The 13,273-nt window shown below is 30.5% G+C and overlaps 5 protein-coding genes across 5 annotated transcripts; all 5 read right to left on the bottom strand.

Moving 5' to 3' along the window:
• Positions 1-2,720: 2,720 nt before the first annotated feature.
• LOC119608750 lies at positions 2,721-3,911 on the bottom strand. The gene is made up of 2 exons (XM_037963303.1): positions 3,773-3,911; positions 2,721-3,715 (listed from the first exon to the last, which is right to left on the bottom strand). The coding sequence occupies exons 1-2, from the start codon at positions 3,897-3,899 to the stop codon at positions 2,814-2,816; spliced, it is 1,029 nt and encodes a 342-aa protein (XP_037819231.1). The 5' UTR covers positions 3,900-3,911; the 3' UTR covers positions 2,721-2,813.
• Positions 3,912-4,412: 501 nt separating this feature from the next.
• On the bottom strand, positions 4,413-5,509 carry LOC119608746. Its single transcript, XM_037963300.1, has 2 exons — positions 5,265-5,509; positions 4,413-5,180 (listed from the first exon to the last, which is right to left on the bottom strand). Exons 1-2 carry the CDS (start codon positions 5,407-5,409, stop codon positions 4,768-4,770), a joined length of 558 nt encoding a protein of 185 aa, XP_037819228.1. The 5' UTR covers positions 5,410-5,509; the 3' UTR covers positions 4,413-4,767.
• A 2,667-nt stretch (positions 5,510-8,176) lies between these two features.
• LOC119608745 lies at positions 8,177-9,899 on the bottom strand. Its single transcript, XM_037963299.1, has 3 exons — positions 9,759-9,899; positions 9,462-9,695; positions 8,177-9,345 (listed from the first exon to the last, which is right to left on the bottom strand). The coding sequence occupies exons 1-3, from the start codon at positions 9,886-9,888 to the stop codon at positions 8,738-8,740; spliced, it is 972 nt and encodes a 323-aa protein (XP_037819227.1). The 5' UTR covers positions 9,889-9,899; the 3' UTR covers positions 8,177-8,737.
• A 1,689-nt stretch (positions 9,900-11,588) lies between these two features.
• Positions 11,589-12,136, bottom strand: LOC119608748. The gene has a single exon (XM_037963301.1). The coding sequence runs from the start codon at positions 12,101-12,103 to the stop codon at positions 11,618-11,620; it is 486 nt and encodes a 161-aa protein (XP_037819229.1). The 5' UTR covers positions 12,104-12,136; the 3' UTR covers positions 11,589-11,617.
• On the bottom strand, positions 12,122-12,617 carry LOC119608749. Its single transcript, XM_037963302.1, has 2 exons — positions 12,475-12,617; positions 12,122-12,379 (listed from the first exon to the last, which is right to left on the bottom strand). The coding sequence occupies exons 1-2, from the start codon at positions 12,522-12,524 to the stop codon at positions 12,148-12,150; spliced, it is 282 nt and encodes a 93-aa protein (XP_037819230.1). The 5' UTR covers positions 12,525-12,617; the 3' UTR covers positions 12,122-12,147.
• Between the last annotated feature and the right edge of the window lie 656 nt (positions 12,618-13,273).

The raw sequence follows: 13,273 nt of genomic DNA on the forward strand, positions 1-13,273 counted from the left end.
TAATTTATTGTAAAGTTAAAACTACATTTATATAATTTCAATTGTTTGACAAAATATTTAACATTATTTCAGATATTTTAGCTCGTAATTGTAAATTTTGCAATGGAGTCAACATTTTCATATAGGACATAAAGCTGATCAAAAAATTACGATCAAGATCGCCGATATCAACAAAACCTTTTAAATGCATATTATTGTCGAGCGCTTGTGAGTCATTAGCCGAATGAGAAGCCTGCAGAATATTTAATATCAAATCCGTCATCTGGCCACGAAAACTGTAGATTTTGCAATGGGGTCATTAATTTCATCTGTGCGGTAAAACTAATCAAAAAATTATAATCGAGATTGTTAAGGAATTGTGTTGAGGCTTCGTCAGGTAAGCTATTATTTTGTTCAATAGGTATAGATAAAAATTCTTCATCATCTATATCGATTTCATTATCTGACTCAATTTTTATGTGTACATTATCATCTTCATTATCACTTGGAGATGATGTAGCTTCACTTTCCTGTTGTTTTGAGCTTGTACATCTCATCGATAACACTATGCGAAAATTTTAACTTTTTAAATGATTTAATCCGTTTTAAAAGTTCAAGTGAAAATAGAGATATGTGTGTATTTCGATTTAAAATTAATAGTGTTTCTGAATCGATTTATATTTCTATCTTTAGATCAGGTCTAAATAAGAAGATATAGCATTTCTTATTTAGACCTGATTTCTTTCGGTGTTTTTTTCTGTGCCCATTTCACATACTTACACTGTAATTCCTCTTCATCTGAATCGTCTTGAAATTTCATTTCAAATGTTCTATTCGCATTCATAACCTTTTCGAGAAAGTTCATTTCCTTGGAATACTCCCACGTGTTGTTGTAATTCCTTTTAGTAGGGTCATATGTACCGTTAGCTTTATCCGCACATATACGATGCATAGAACGATTTTTACCCACACGATAACAGCTCGCAAATGTTTCCATGTATTTTTACAGGCCGTCACTGAAACTGTATACGAAAGTTATAAAACAGTTTTTAACTAATCTATTGATTATCATCAGGTAAATTACCATTCCCACCCATGCTACTGGCAACATCTTTCCATTTGTTTGCTCTTTCATAACGTGATCTATCTAAACGTTGATTATCCCATAATACGGGTCTCTTGCGAACTTCAGCGATTAAACGTAGCTTGTCCATTGTGTTTAATGGTTCTAGCACAACTAAGTTATAATTTTCGTTGAAATATAACGAACGAATAATCACCTTCAAATACAGAGGCATAAAAACAAGTACACACACGTTAACGAAAAAACGAATGAGTGAACAACAGAGAGAACATAAGCAGAAGTTACGCTGTAACAGAGCAACACATCTTTTATTTTCTGTTATTTTTCATTCTCTACACTGAAAATAGTCTATGGAAAAAAATTCTATAAAGACTTTTTTCGAATTAATATTTACTCAAACCCTTTTCAAATTTCATGCAACTGCGAAAACCTTTTGTAACAGGCATGAAAATTCAGTACTTAAATAGACCAGTCTATAGCCGAATCTATAGTGTAGTCTATAGTCTAGTCTATAGTCTAGTCTATAGTCTAATCTATAGGGTAGTCTATATTCTAGACTATAGTCTAGTCTATAGTCTAGTCTATAGTCTAGTCTATAGTCTAGTCTATAGTCTAGTCTATAGTCTAGTCTATAGTCTAGTCTATAGTCTAGTCTATAGTCTAGTCTATAGTCTAGTCTATAGTCTAGTCTATAGCCTAGTCTATAGTCTAGTCTATAGTCTAGTCTATAGTCTAGTCTATAGTCTAGTCTATAGTCTAGTCTATAGTCTAGTCTATAGTCTAGTCCAGTCTATAGTCTAGTCTAGACTATAGTCTAGTCTATAGTCTAGTCTAGACTATAGACTAGACTTTAGACCAGACTATAGACTAGACTATAGACCAGACTATAGTCTAGTCTATAGTCTAGTCTATAGTCTAGTCTATAGTCTAGTCTATAGTCTATAGTCTAGTCTATAGTCTAGTCTATAGTCTAGTCTATAGTCTAGTCTATAGTCTAGTCTATAGTCTAGTCTATAGTCTAGTCTATAGTCTAGTCTATAGTCTAGTCTATAGTCTAGTCTATAGTCTAGTCTATAGTCTAGTCTATAGTCTAGTCTATAGTCTAGTCTATAGTCTAGTCTATAGTCTAGTCTATAGTCTAGTCTATAGTCTAGTCTATAGTCTAGTCTATAGTCTAGTCTAAAGTCTAGTCTATAGTTTAGAGTCTAGTCTATAGTTTAGTCTATAGTCTAGTCTATAGTTTAGTCTATGGTCTAGTCTATAGCCTAGTCTATAGTCTAGTCTATAGTCTAGTCTATAGTCTAGTCTATAGTCAAATCTGTAGTCTAGTTTATAGTCTAGTCTATAGTCTAGTCTATAGTCTGGTCTATAGTCTAGTCTATAGTCTGGTCTATAGTCTAGTCTATAGCGTCTATAGTCTATCTATAGTCTAGTCTATAGCCTAGTCTATAGTCTAGTCTATAGTCTAGTCTATAGTCTAGTCTATAGTCTAGTCTATAGTCAAATCTGTAGTCTAGTTTATAGTCTAGTCTATAGTCTCGTTTATAGTCTAGTCTACAGTCTATTGTCTAGTCTATGGTCTAGTCTATAGTCTCGTCTATTGTCTAGTCTATAGCCTAAATAAAAACCATAATAAAAGTCACAAACTTTTTTTTGGATTTTTAAAAAAATTTGATTTATTAACAAAAAAACATCTTCACCCCGATGTTATAAAAATACTTAAATTCTACATTTACCAACTAAGTACTGGTTAATTAGAGCAGGGAGGCGTAGACAAAATATTTAGAATCAGATCGGTGATTTGGCAACGAAATTTTAAGTTCTGCTCTTGAGTCATCAATTTCATATAGGGCCAAAAGCTGATCAGGAAATTACTATCTAGATGGGCAACATCAACCAAAGTTTTTAATTGATCTTTATTACCTTGTGTTACAAGTTTATTATCTGATAAAGAATTCGTTAGAATACTCAATATTAAATTGGACATTTTGGCACGAAATTGTAGATTTTGCAACGGGGACATTGTTTTTAGGTGTTCGGAAAAGCTTATCAAAAAATACTGATCTGAATCATTATGATCTTCTAAGATCTTGCTTAAATGTGTGACATTGTTCTCATTTTCAGACATTGCTATATCTACAGCTTCTTCATCATTATTTTTAGTTTCCTCCGAATTCTCGTTACTAAGTCTTAGCCTTTTAGTTGGTATTTCACTGTCATCTTCATCATCCGTGGTTTCTGCCTCGATTTTAATATCTTGCACGACATCAATTGAATCCGCTAGACCTTGACTTGTCATATTGCGTTTAGGGCTCTTTAATGGTTCTTCCTTATCAGAATCCTCTACTGGTTCATTAGTTACAGTTATTTCCGAATCTGTATTATTATTTTCATTGTCCATAGAAATTTCTTCCTGATCGCTATCAGAAGCATTTGCTTTATTAGTCTTAGGTTGAGCTTCAGCATAATTTAAAAATGTTAATTCATTAAAATACGCCCACTTGCTGGTGTAATCCTTATTGACATCATATAAACCATTTAATATATCCTTTTCGATGAGTATTTCGGTACGCTTCACTTCGTTACGATAACATTCTCGCATATATCGCCAAATACTTTGCAGGTTCTCACTGGAAAAAGTCGTAAGAATATCTTTACGATTAAAAACGAGACGAAAATGGTAAAAATATATTTAAAAAATTAACTTACAATCAATTCCCAAAATACTGACAACTTCTTTCCAACTATTTTTTCTGCTATTGCGTGCAAAATTACGTTGATACTTCCATAGTACAGGTCTCTTGCGAATTTCTGCGATTAAACGTAATCTATCCATTTCACTCGATGGTTCTCGCAGAACTGAAATATTCGTTAAAATATAACGAACACCATACATGAGCTTGCACAAACAGTATTAAGTTATAACAACAATACTCATACAATAACAATTGAGCGAACACGGGCAACAGTTTTTCTCATTAACTAATTCTTCGTATTTCTCCTTGTCAGTGTTGCTATCTTGTTGGTATTTATTGTCGACTTAGTGTTTTTCTAAGCGCAAATAATTTGTTAGGCAGATTTACATACAGATCAATAGACCATTTGATTCAGTAGCAGATTTAGACTACTTAATCTTGCCACGAAACTGTGTATTTTGCAAAGGAGTCATTAACCCAAATTGGTGGGGAAATTCAAAGAAAACAACTCTAGAAGTTTTATAAAAAATATATTTAAATAAACTTATGTAATAAAATATAACTTAAAATCCAAGTATTTATGTATAGCTAAAAAAAATAACTTTAATAAAATCTAAACTAAAATTAAGAATAATTATTAGAATTAACATTTGCACAATGGGAGGAGGATGAAACAGGTGCTGCTGTTGCTGCAGACATAGTTGGGGACATAATTTCCAACATTAAATTGGTCATTTTAGCACGAAACTGTAAGTTTTGTAATTCGGACATCTTTTTCATTTGAGGCAAAAAAACTAACTAAAAAATTATAATCCGAATCGCCAACATGAGCTAAATCATTGGAATGTGATATATCTAAACGGGTCGATTTCATTAGATTTTGTTCTTCCTTTTCAAGATCTTCTAAAAAATGCACCTGTTCGTAAGAACGTTTGGAACATTTAAAAGGGGTAGTTGAGGGTTTTGTTTCAGGTTGCTTTTGAGGGGAATCTTGGCGTGCCGCTTGTTTCAAAAGATGTTCGCTATATAATTGATTATAATTGCCATCATCATCGTCATCATCATCTTCATCATCCACTGAAACACTTCTGTATCCATTTCTACATCTGGTTCCATTTTAATATTATCCATATTATGAAATTGCGCGAATTGATCTGAATCATCATTATCTACACTAACTTCATTAACTGCTTGATTTGTGGGAGAATCCATAGCTTTATAAGTTCTACTACGTCGTCGTCTTTTAAAGTGTTTAACAAATTGCATGGGTTCAAAATAAGTCCATTTACTGCCATATTCATTATTGGGATCATATGAACCCTTTAGTAAGTCCCTTTCTATACGCAGCTCTATACGTTTAACTTCAGCCCGATAAGCATCACGTAAATTCTTCCAAATACGCTTGCATTCTTCTATGGTTACTGTAGGAAAATTTTGAAATTTACATACATTTATACATTTAGTATCAATTAAACTAAAGTTTTCTAACAAAGTGTAGTTATTACCATCTGGTCCCATACTATTTGCCACTTCTCTCCACATATCTTGTATAGATATTCGAGAGCTATTCTCTTTACTCTGCATATTCCACAGTTGTGGTCTATTACGAATTTCAGCGATTAACTTTAGCCTGTCCATTGTGTTTGACATTTCTCGCGCAACTAAACTATAGTTTCGTTAAAATTCTATATTTAATATGGACACACAAACAACTCTAGAAAACAACAACAATTAACGAGAATATACAATAAAAGCGAAATGTGTGTAAAAATATAATTGTTCGTTTTCACTCTCTCTCTTCTTTAATCGTTGGGATTTGTGTTTAAGTTACTGGTTGTTTGTTTTTGTATAGCGTTGTTAGTATCAGGTCTGGGTAACTATATATTAATATGAAATTTATTTATTTTCTTAAAAGAAATAGATAGCTAGATAGATAGATAGATAGATAGATAGATAGATAGATAGATAGATAGATAGATAGATAGATAGATAGATAGATAGATAGATAGATAGATAGATAGAAAGATATATATATAGATAGATAGATAGATAGATAGATAGATAGAATAGAAAGATATATATAGATAGATAGATAGATAGATAGATAGATAGATAGATAGATAGATAGATAGATAGATAGATAGATAGATAGCTAGATAGATAGATAGATGATAGATAGATAGATAGATAGATAGATAGATAGATAGATAGATAGATAGATAGATAGATAGATAGATAGATAGATAGATAGATAGATAGATAGATAGATAGATAGATAGATAGATATATAGATAGATAGATAGATAGATAGAAAGATATATATATAGATAGATAGATAGATAGATAGATAGATAGATAGATAGATAGATAGATAGATAGATAGATAGATAGATAGATAGATAGATAGATAGATAGATAGATAGATAGATAGATAGATAGATAGATAGATAGATAGATAGATAGATAGTAGATAGATAGATAGATAGATAGATAGATAGATAGATAGATAGATAGATAGATAGATAGATAGATAGATAGATAGATAGATAGATAGATAGATAGATAGATAGATAGATAGATAGATAGATAGATAGATAGATAGATAGATAGATAGATAGATAGATAGATAGATAGATAGATAGATAGATAGATAGATAGATAGATAGATAGATAGATAGATAGATAGATAGATAGATAGATAGATAGATAGGAGATTGTTCTGTGGACTATTAATAGGCACGTCTATTGACTAGTTAAATTAATAGTCCACTTGTTTATAGTTTAGACTATGGACTAGTCCACGGACATGTCTATGGCTAGTCTATGTCCTATAAACTATTCTATTGACTAGTTACGGTCTATTAACTAGTCCATGAATTGATTTATTTTATAAACTTGTCTATGGTTCGGTTTATTGTAGGTCTACTAACTATTATATGGACTTGTCAGTGGAGTAGAATGTTAACTATTTAGTCTAAGTTCTAGTATGTTAACTAGTCTATGGATAAGTATATATAGGTTAGTATATGGTATAGTCTATTGACTGCTCTACGGAGAAGTGTATTAATTAGCCTGTTAACTAGTCCATTGATAGTTCTTTGGACGTATCTACTAACTGGACCATAGAATAGTATATTGACTGGTCTATAGACTAATCTATTTACTGCCCTTTAGACCAGTTAGTCTATTGGCTGATCTTTAGCCCAGTTGGACTACCCTATCATATATTGACTGATCTATGAACTATTCTATTGACTAGTCTATTAACTGGTCTATATACTAGTCAATTGACTAATCTATATACTAGTCTATTCACTGATTTATGGTCACTTTAGCAAAAGTTCATAATACAGATAAAGTTACCTTTAATTAAGCGTTCTAAATTATCATCTAAGTAGTAAAGTGTTTGTTAACAGTTTCCATCTCTGTGATTTATTACTTCTCGTTGTTTCTGCACTTTGTCGTTAAGTAAAGAGAAAAACAAAATACGTACCTACTACGTTGTCTCGGAATAACTCAAAAACACACAGACTGAACACACAAAACAATGACGGGTATTTTCAATTCTGTCACGGTTTAGCGAAATATATTTATTGTAATTGTGTTTTGGTTTTTTTTTAGATGACGTTTAAATGTATTTTAACAAAGCGATATAAAAGTAGTGCATACGAGATTCGTTATAGACGAACATTTTCACTTGTTTAGTTAATGATAATTTTTTAAATGTTACTGCTGGCATGTGCGAAAATAAAATATAAAGTAGACGATAAAATAAAACAAACTCGTAAAAGTATAGTTTTGTATAATTTTTTGTCGTTATTTGTATTTTGATTTTAGCTTTTGGTTTTGCATTTCGTTCGTTGTAAACAAATAGTAATGCGTAGAGTGTTGTCAACTGTTAACTTTTTGTGTAATCTTAATTTTAAAGGATTTTCAGTAAATTATATGTATAAAAAAACTTAAAATAATATTTTGCTTTTAAAGAAAATTTTCGATAAATTTTTTATTATAAAAATGTTTGGATAAATTTTCTTTATAGGAAAATTTCAATAAAATTTTCTTTATAAAGAAAATTTTCAACAAAAATGTTTTTATAGAATTTTTTGTTTTAATATTTAGTAACTTTTTCTATATGTATAGAAAATGAATTTTTTATGTTTAGAATATTTTTCGAATATTTTTTATAGAAAATGTTCGATAAAATTCGAAAAATTTTTGTTTTTAAAGAAAATTTTGATAAAATTTTCTTTTTATAGAAATATTCGATAAAATTTATTTTTATAGAAAATTTTTGCTTTTAAAGAAATTTTTCGTTAAATTTTGTTTTTGAAACATTTTTCGGTAAAACTTTCTTTTTATTAAAAATTTTTAATCTAATTTAGTTTTTTTTTTTAATTTTCGGTAGAATTTTCTTTTTATAAAAAATTTTCTATCTAATTTTCTTTTTATAGAAAATGTTCAATCAAAATATCTTTTTGTAGAAAATTTTCGATAAAACTTCAACCAAAGATCTTTATCTTTTGTGTTTCAAGTTTGTTATCAGATAAAGAATTCGTTAAAATACTCAATATCAAATTGGGCATATTGGCTCGAACCGTTAAAGGGGGAAGTAGAGTGTCTTGCCTTAGGTGTTATATCTACAGCTTCTTTATCGTCATTATTCTTAGTTTCCTCCGAATTCTCGATTCTAATCCATAGTCTTTCACTATCTTCTTCATCATTCGTGGAATATGATTCTACCTCGATTTTAAAATTTTGCTCAACATCTATTGAATCCGCTACTTCTTCACTTTTCACTTTTTAGTTGTTCTTCTTCATAAGAATCCTTTTCAACATCTTGTTCGAAATTATAAAGCTGGTGATATTGTTTCCCAGATTCATTAATGTTTAATGTCATTCATGTAACCTTTAACCTTTCCTTTTTAATTTCTTTACAATTTATTAAAAAGCTTAAACTACAACTTAAAACTAATTTCAATTATGTGCAATTTTTTGACAAAATATTTAACATTAATTCAGATATTTTTGATCGTAATTGTAAATTTTGCAATGTAGTCAACATTTTCATATAAAGCATAAAGCTGATCAAGAAATTACCATCTGGATCGCTAATATCAACCAAAGCTTTTAGTTGTAGTATATTATTAACTGGCTTATTTGTTTCAGTAGCAGAATTGCAAGACTTTAAAATATTTAATATCATATCTGCCATTTTGGCACGAAACTGTAAATTTTGCAATGGAGTCATTGATTTCATGTGCGAAGAAAAGCTAATCAAAAAATTATAATCAGGATCGTTAATATAGTGCGTCGAGGGTGCGGCAGTAATGTTATTATTTTGTTTAATAGGAATTGATTTAAATTCTTTTTCACTTTTTTCGCGATCATTTAAGTTGTTCGAGTTTACAGAATTACTTTCATTGTGGTCCAAGTGATATGGTTCCATTGCGATTTCATTTTTAGGCTCTTGTTTTACACGAATATTATCGGTATCATCATGCGTTAATAGTGTATGTTCATTATTACTCGTATATGATTTTGCTTCACTTTCCTGAGGTTTTGAACTTGTAGATCTTATTGAGAACACTGTAAGAAATAATTTCAACTTAAGTTCCTACATACTATAAACAATACACCGCTTCCGAAGCAATGACTTTTAATTATCTCGCGCTTTTCTGTTCTAATTTCCTATAGGTACTTACAGTATAATTCCTGTGTTTGAGAATCATGTTGAAATTTTTGTTTTTCCGGTTTGACAATCTTTTCGAGAAAGTTCATTTGTTTAGCATACTTATGCGTGTTGCCATAATATTTATTTGCAGGATCATATAAACCCATAGATTTATCCTTACTTAAGCGCTGACCACATCGTTTTTTGCCCTCATAATAAGCATTACGCAAATGCTTCCACATACTTTTACAGTCCGACACTGAAACTAGTTATAGAAGATAGAAATGTAACTTTTTTTGTTTACTAATATATTGAGTTTGTCAATTACCATTATCACCCATGCTACTGGCAACATCTTGCCATTTGTTTTTTATTTCTTGACGTGATCTGTTTAGACGGTGAAAATCCCATAATATGGGTCTCTGGCGAACTTCAGCGATTAAGCGTAATCTGTCCATTACGTTTAATAATTGTGACACAACTGAGTTATAACTTTCGTTAAAATATAACGAACAAACACACTCACTTTCAAATACAAAAACATAACAACAAATACACACACACGATAACGAGAAGAAAAAAATGAACGAATGAACGAACTGTAGAGAGAACACAAGCAAAAGTTATATGAATCCATACATAAATTCTGTTTATGATGCTAATGAAACAAAATCTGGAATACATACAGATGTCCACATAGAACATTGTCCCGAGGAGAAGGTTTTTTTAAGAATCCCACGTAGGAATAGCTCTCAATCGGTGGGTATTAGTATGTATATACAGTGGACGTCCAATAGTACGTATACTCTTTATTACGAATATCCAATAATACGAATGGCAAAATTGTTGCATTGTCTACTCTATAGTACGAATAAAGTCACAATTTTTCTGTTCGATAGTACGAATAACGCATTTTTTATGGGAATTTTGGTTTTATTTACGTATGAATGAAGTTTTTATTATGTTTTTATTTTATTATTTCCGTATCATTCACCTTAAGCTCAGTAATTTTGAAGTTTTTTTGTATTTATTACAAGTGTTTTGTATTTTTAAAAATCCTATACACACAATTTACTGCATGTATATTTACAAATCAACAATTATTTAGTGTTATTAATTTATTTTATTGGAATTTTGATGACCCAAGAGAAGAAATTAAATTGGATGATAACGCCAATGAGGAATGTATTTTATTAGTTCCCGACAATAACTCTGCTGAGAACAATATTGAAGCCTCAAAAGTGCTGTTATTGTAAAAGCCGTAAGAATCATTTTACAATGTAATAAACATCGATGTTAAATGATGGATTTTTTAATAAGTAAAATTATATTTATATACATATGTATGTATGAACTGTTAATTTTGAAAGTAGTGTGACTCCACATTCCAAACAATGGGTTTAAGGATAACTATTCTAATTTTTAAGAGAAAATTATAAATTAGAGAATTGTGGTATATTCCATTCAAGTTTCTAATGAAAGTTTTATGTAATCTGAACATTTTAATACATTTTAGAACACATATGTAAATTGCAAATTGTCTTTGGCACACATCTTTTTAAAAACATTAAATTCATATATGTACGTAAATATGTCCTTTTATGCCTGTTTATGTACAAGAAATTTATTTAAAATAATACATATTTATTATATTTTGTTCCGTTATGTAATTTTTCATGAAAAATATAACAAAAATAAATAAAATACAATATTTTATGTGTATTATTTGAATTTAAACATACAAAATGTGTTGTTCAATAATACGAATTTTTCGGTATTACGAAAGGGCCTGACACTATATAATTCGTACTAGTGGACGTCCACTGTAAGTATGTAAACACGCTAAAATTTTGTAGTTAACATTTGACATTTTTGCACGAAATTATAGATTTAGCTAATGGGTCATAGATTTTAGGTGATCGGAAAAATGTCATTAATATGTTGTAAAAAAATGCCTGGGGAGTATGATATTGTTCTCTATTTAAGACATTGATACATTTATTGATTCTTTAGCGTTATTATTCCGTTTAACAAATTCCCCTAAAAAGTTTTTATTAAAGCGATAAGCCAAAAACCACGCCCCCCCTCAAATATTAGAAGAAAACAACTCTTTTAATTATATAAAAGTAAGTATAAATATATTTAAAAATATATATAAAATATAACTTAAAATCGAAGCTAAGAAAATTAAGAATAATTATTCAAATTAACATTTCTACACTGGGAGGATGAAACAGGTGCTGTAGACATAGTTGGGGACATAATTTCCAGCATTAAATTGGTCATTTTAGCACGAAACTGTAAGTTTTGTAATTCGGACATCTTTTTCATTTGAGGCAAAAAACTAACTAAAAAATTATAATCCGAATCGCCAATGTGAGCTAAATCATTGGAATGTGATATATCTAAACGGGTAGATTTCATTAGGTTTTGTTCTTCCTTTTCAAGATCTTCTAAGAAATGCACTTGATCGTAAGAACTTTTGGAACCTTTAAAGGGGGAAGTAGAGGGTCTTGCCTTAGGTTGCTTTTGAGGCGAAACTTGGTGTGCAGCTTGTTTCAACAGATGTTCGCTATACAATTGATTACAAGAGCCATCATCATCGTCGTCATCATCCACTGAAAACACTTCTGCATCCATATCAACATCTGGTTCCATTTTAATATTATCCATATTATGAAATTGAGCGAATTGATCGGAATCATCGTTATCAGAATTTACCCCACTAACCGGTTCATTTGTCGATGAATCCGGAGTTTTATGAGTTCTACTACGTCGTGGTGTTTAATAAATTGCATGGCCTCGAAATAAGACCATTTACTGCTATAATCACTATTAGGATCATACGAGCCCTTACGTATGTCCTTTTCTATACGCAGCTCTATACGTTTAACTTCAGCCCGATAAGCATCACGTAAGTTTTTCCAAACACGTTTGCATTCCTCTACGCTAGCTGTAGGAAAAGTTTCAAATTGTATACACATACATATTTAGTATCATTTAAACTAAACCAGTTTAGCGCCCTAATAAAGTGTAGATATTACCATATGGCCCCACACTCTTTGCCACTTCTTTCCAAATATATTGTACACATACACGAGAACTATTCTCTTTGCTCTCCGTATTCCACAGTTGTGGTCTATTACGAATTTCAGCGATCAACTTAAGCCGGTCCACTGTGTTTGACATTTCTCGCGCAACTAAACTATAGTTTCGTTAAAATTCTATATTAAATACGAGCACACGAAACAACTCTACAAAACAACAACATTTAACGAGAATATACAATAAAAGCGAAATGTGTGTAAAATATATAAATGCTCGTTTACACTTACTCGCTCACTACTTTTATGATTGTGTAGTTGTGTTTAAGTTACTGGTTGCTTTTTTTATAGCGCTGTTAGTGTCAGGTCTGGATAACTATATATTAATTTGAAATTTATTTGTTTTCTTTAGATTTTATGGATAAGTCTACTAATTAGTCTAGAGTCTGGTCTATAGATTTGTGCTTTGGTATTGTAGTCTATGGATTAGTCTATTATCTAGTCAATAAGCTAGAAAGATAAGCGGTCTATGGATTGACTAGTCTATAGGCTAGTCTGTAGAATAGTCTAGTAACTGGTCAACAGACTAGTGTCTTAATTAGTCTATGGTACTTCTTAGTACTTTTTTGAGCACTTTTTGCTATCGACTTTTCTAATTTATAAACTTTTATTAAGTAGTCCACATATTAGTCAATAGACCAGTCTGTAGGCTATAGAATAGTCAAAAGTCTAGTCTATACTCTAGCCTATGGTCTAGTCTATAGTCTAGTCTATAGTCTAGTCTATAGTCTTGTCTATA

This window comes from Lucilia sericata, unplaced genomic scaffold, assembly GCF_015586225.1.
Source record: "Lucilia sericata isolate MDLA Ls3-8-SP2 unplaced genomic scaffold, ASM1558622v1 Contig000879F_arrow, whole genome shotgun sequence".
In the NCBI taxonomy this organism is placed as follows: Eukaryota; Metazoa; Arthropoda; class Insecta; order Diptera; family Calliphoridae; genus Lucilia; species Lucilia sericata.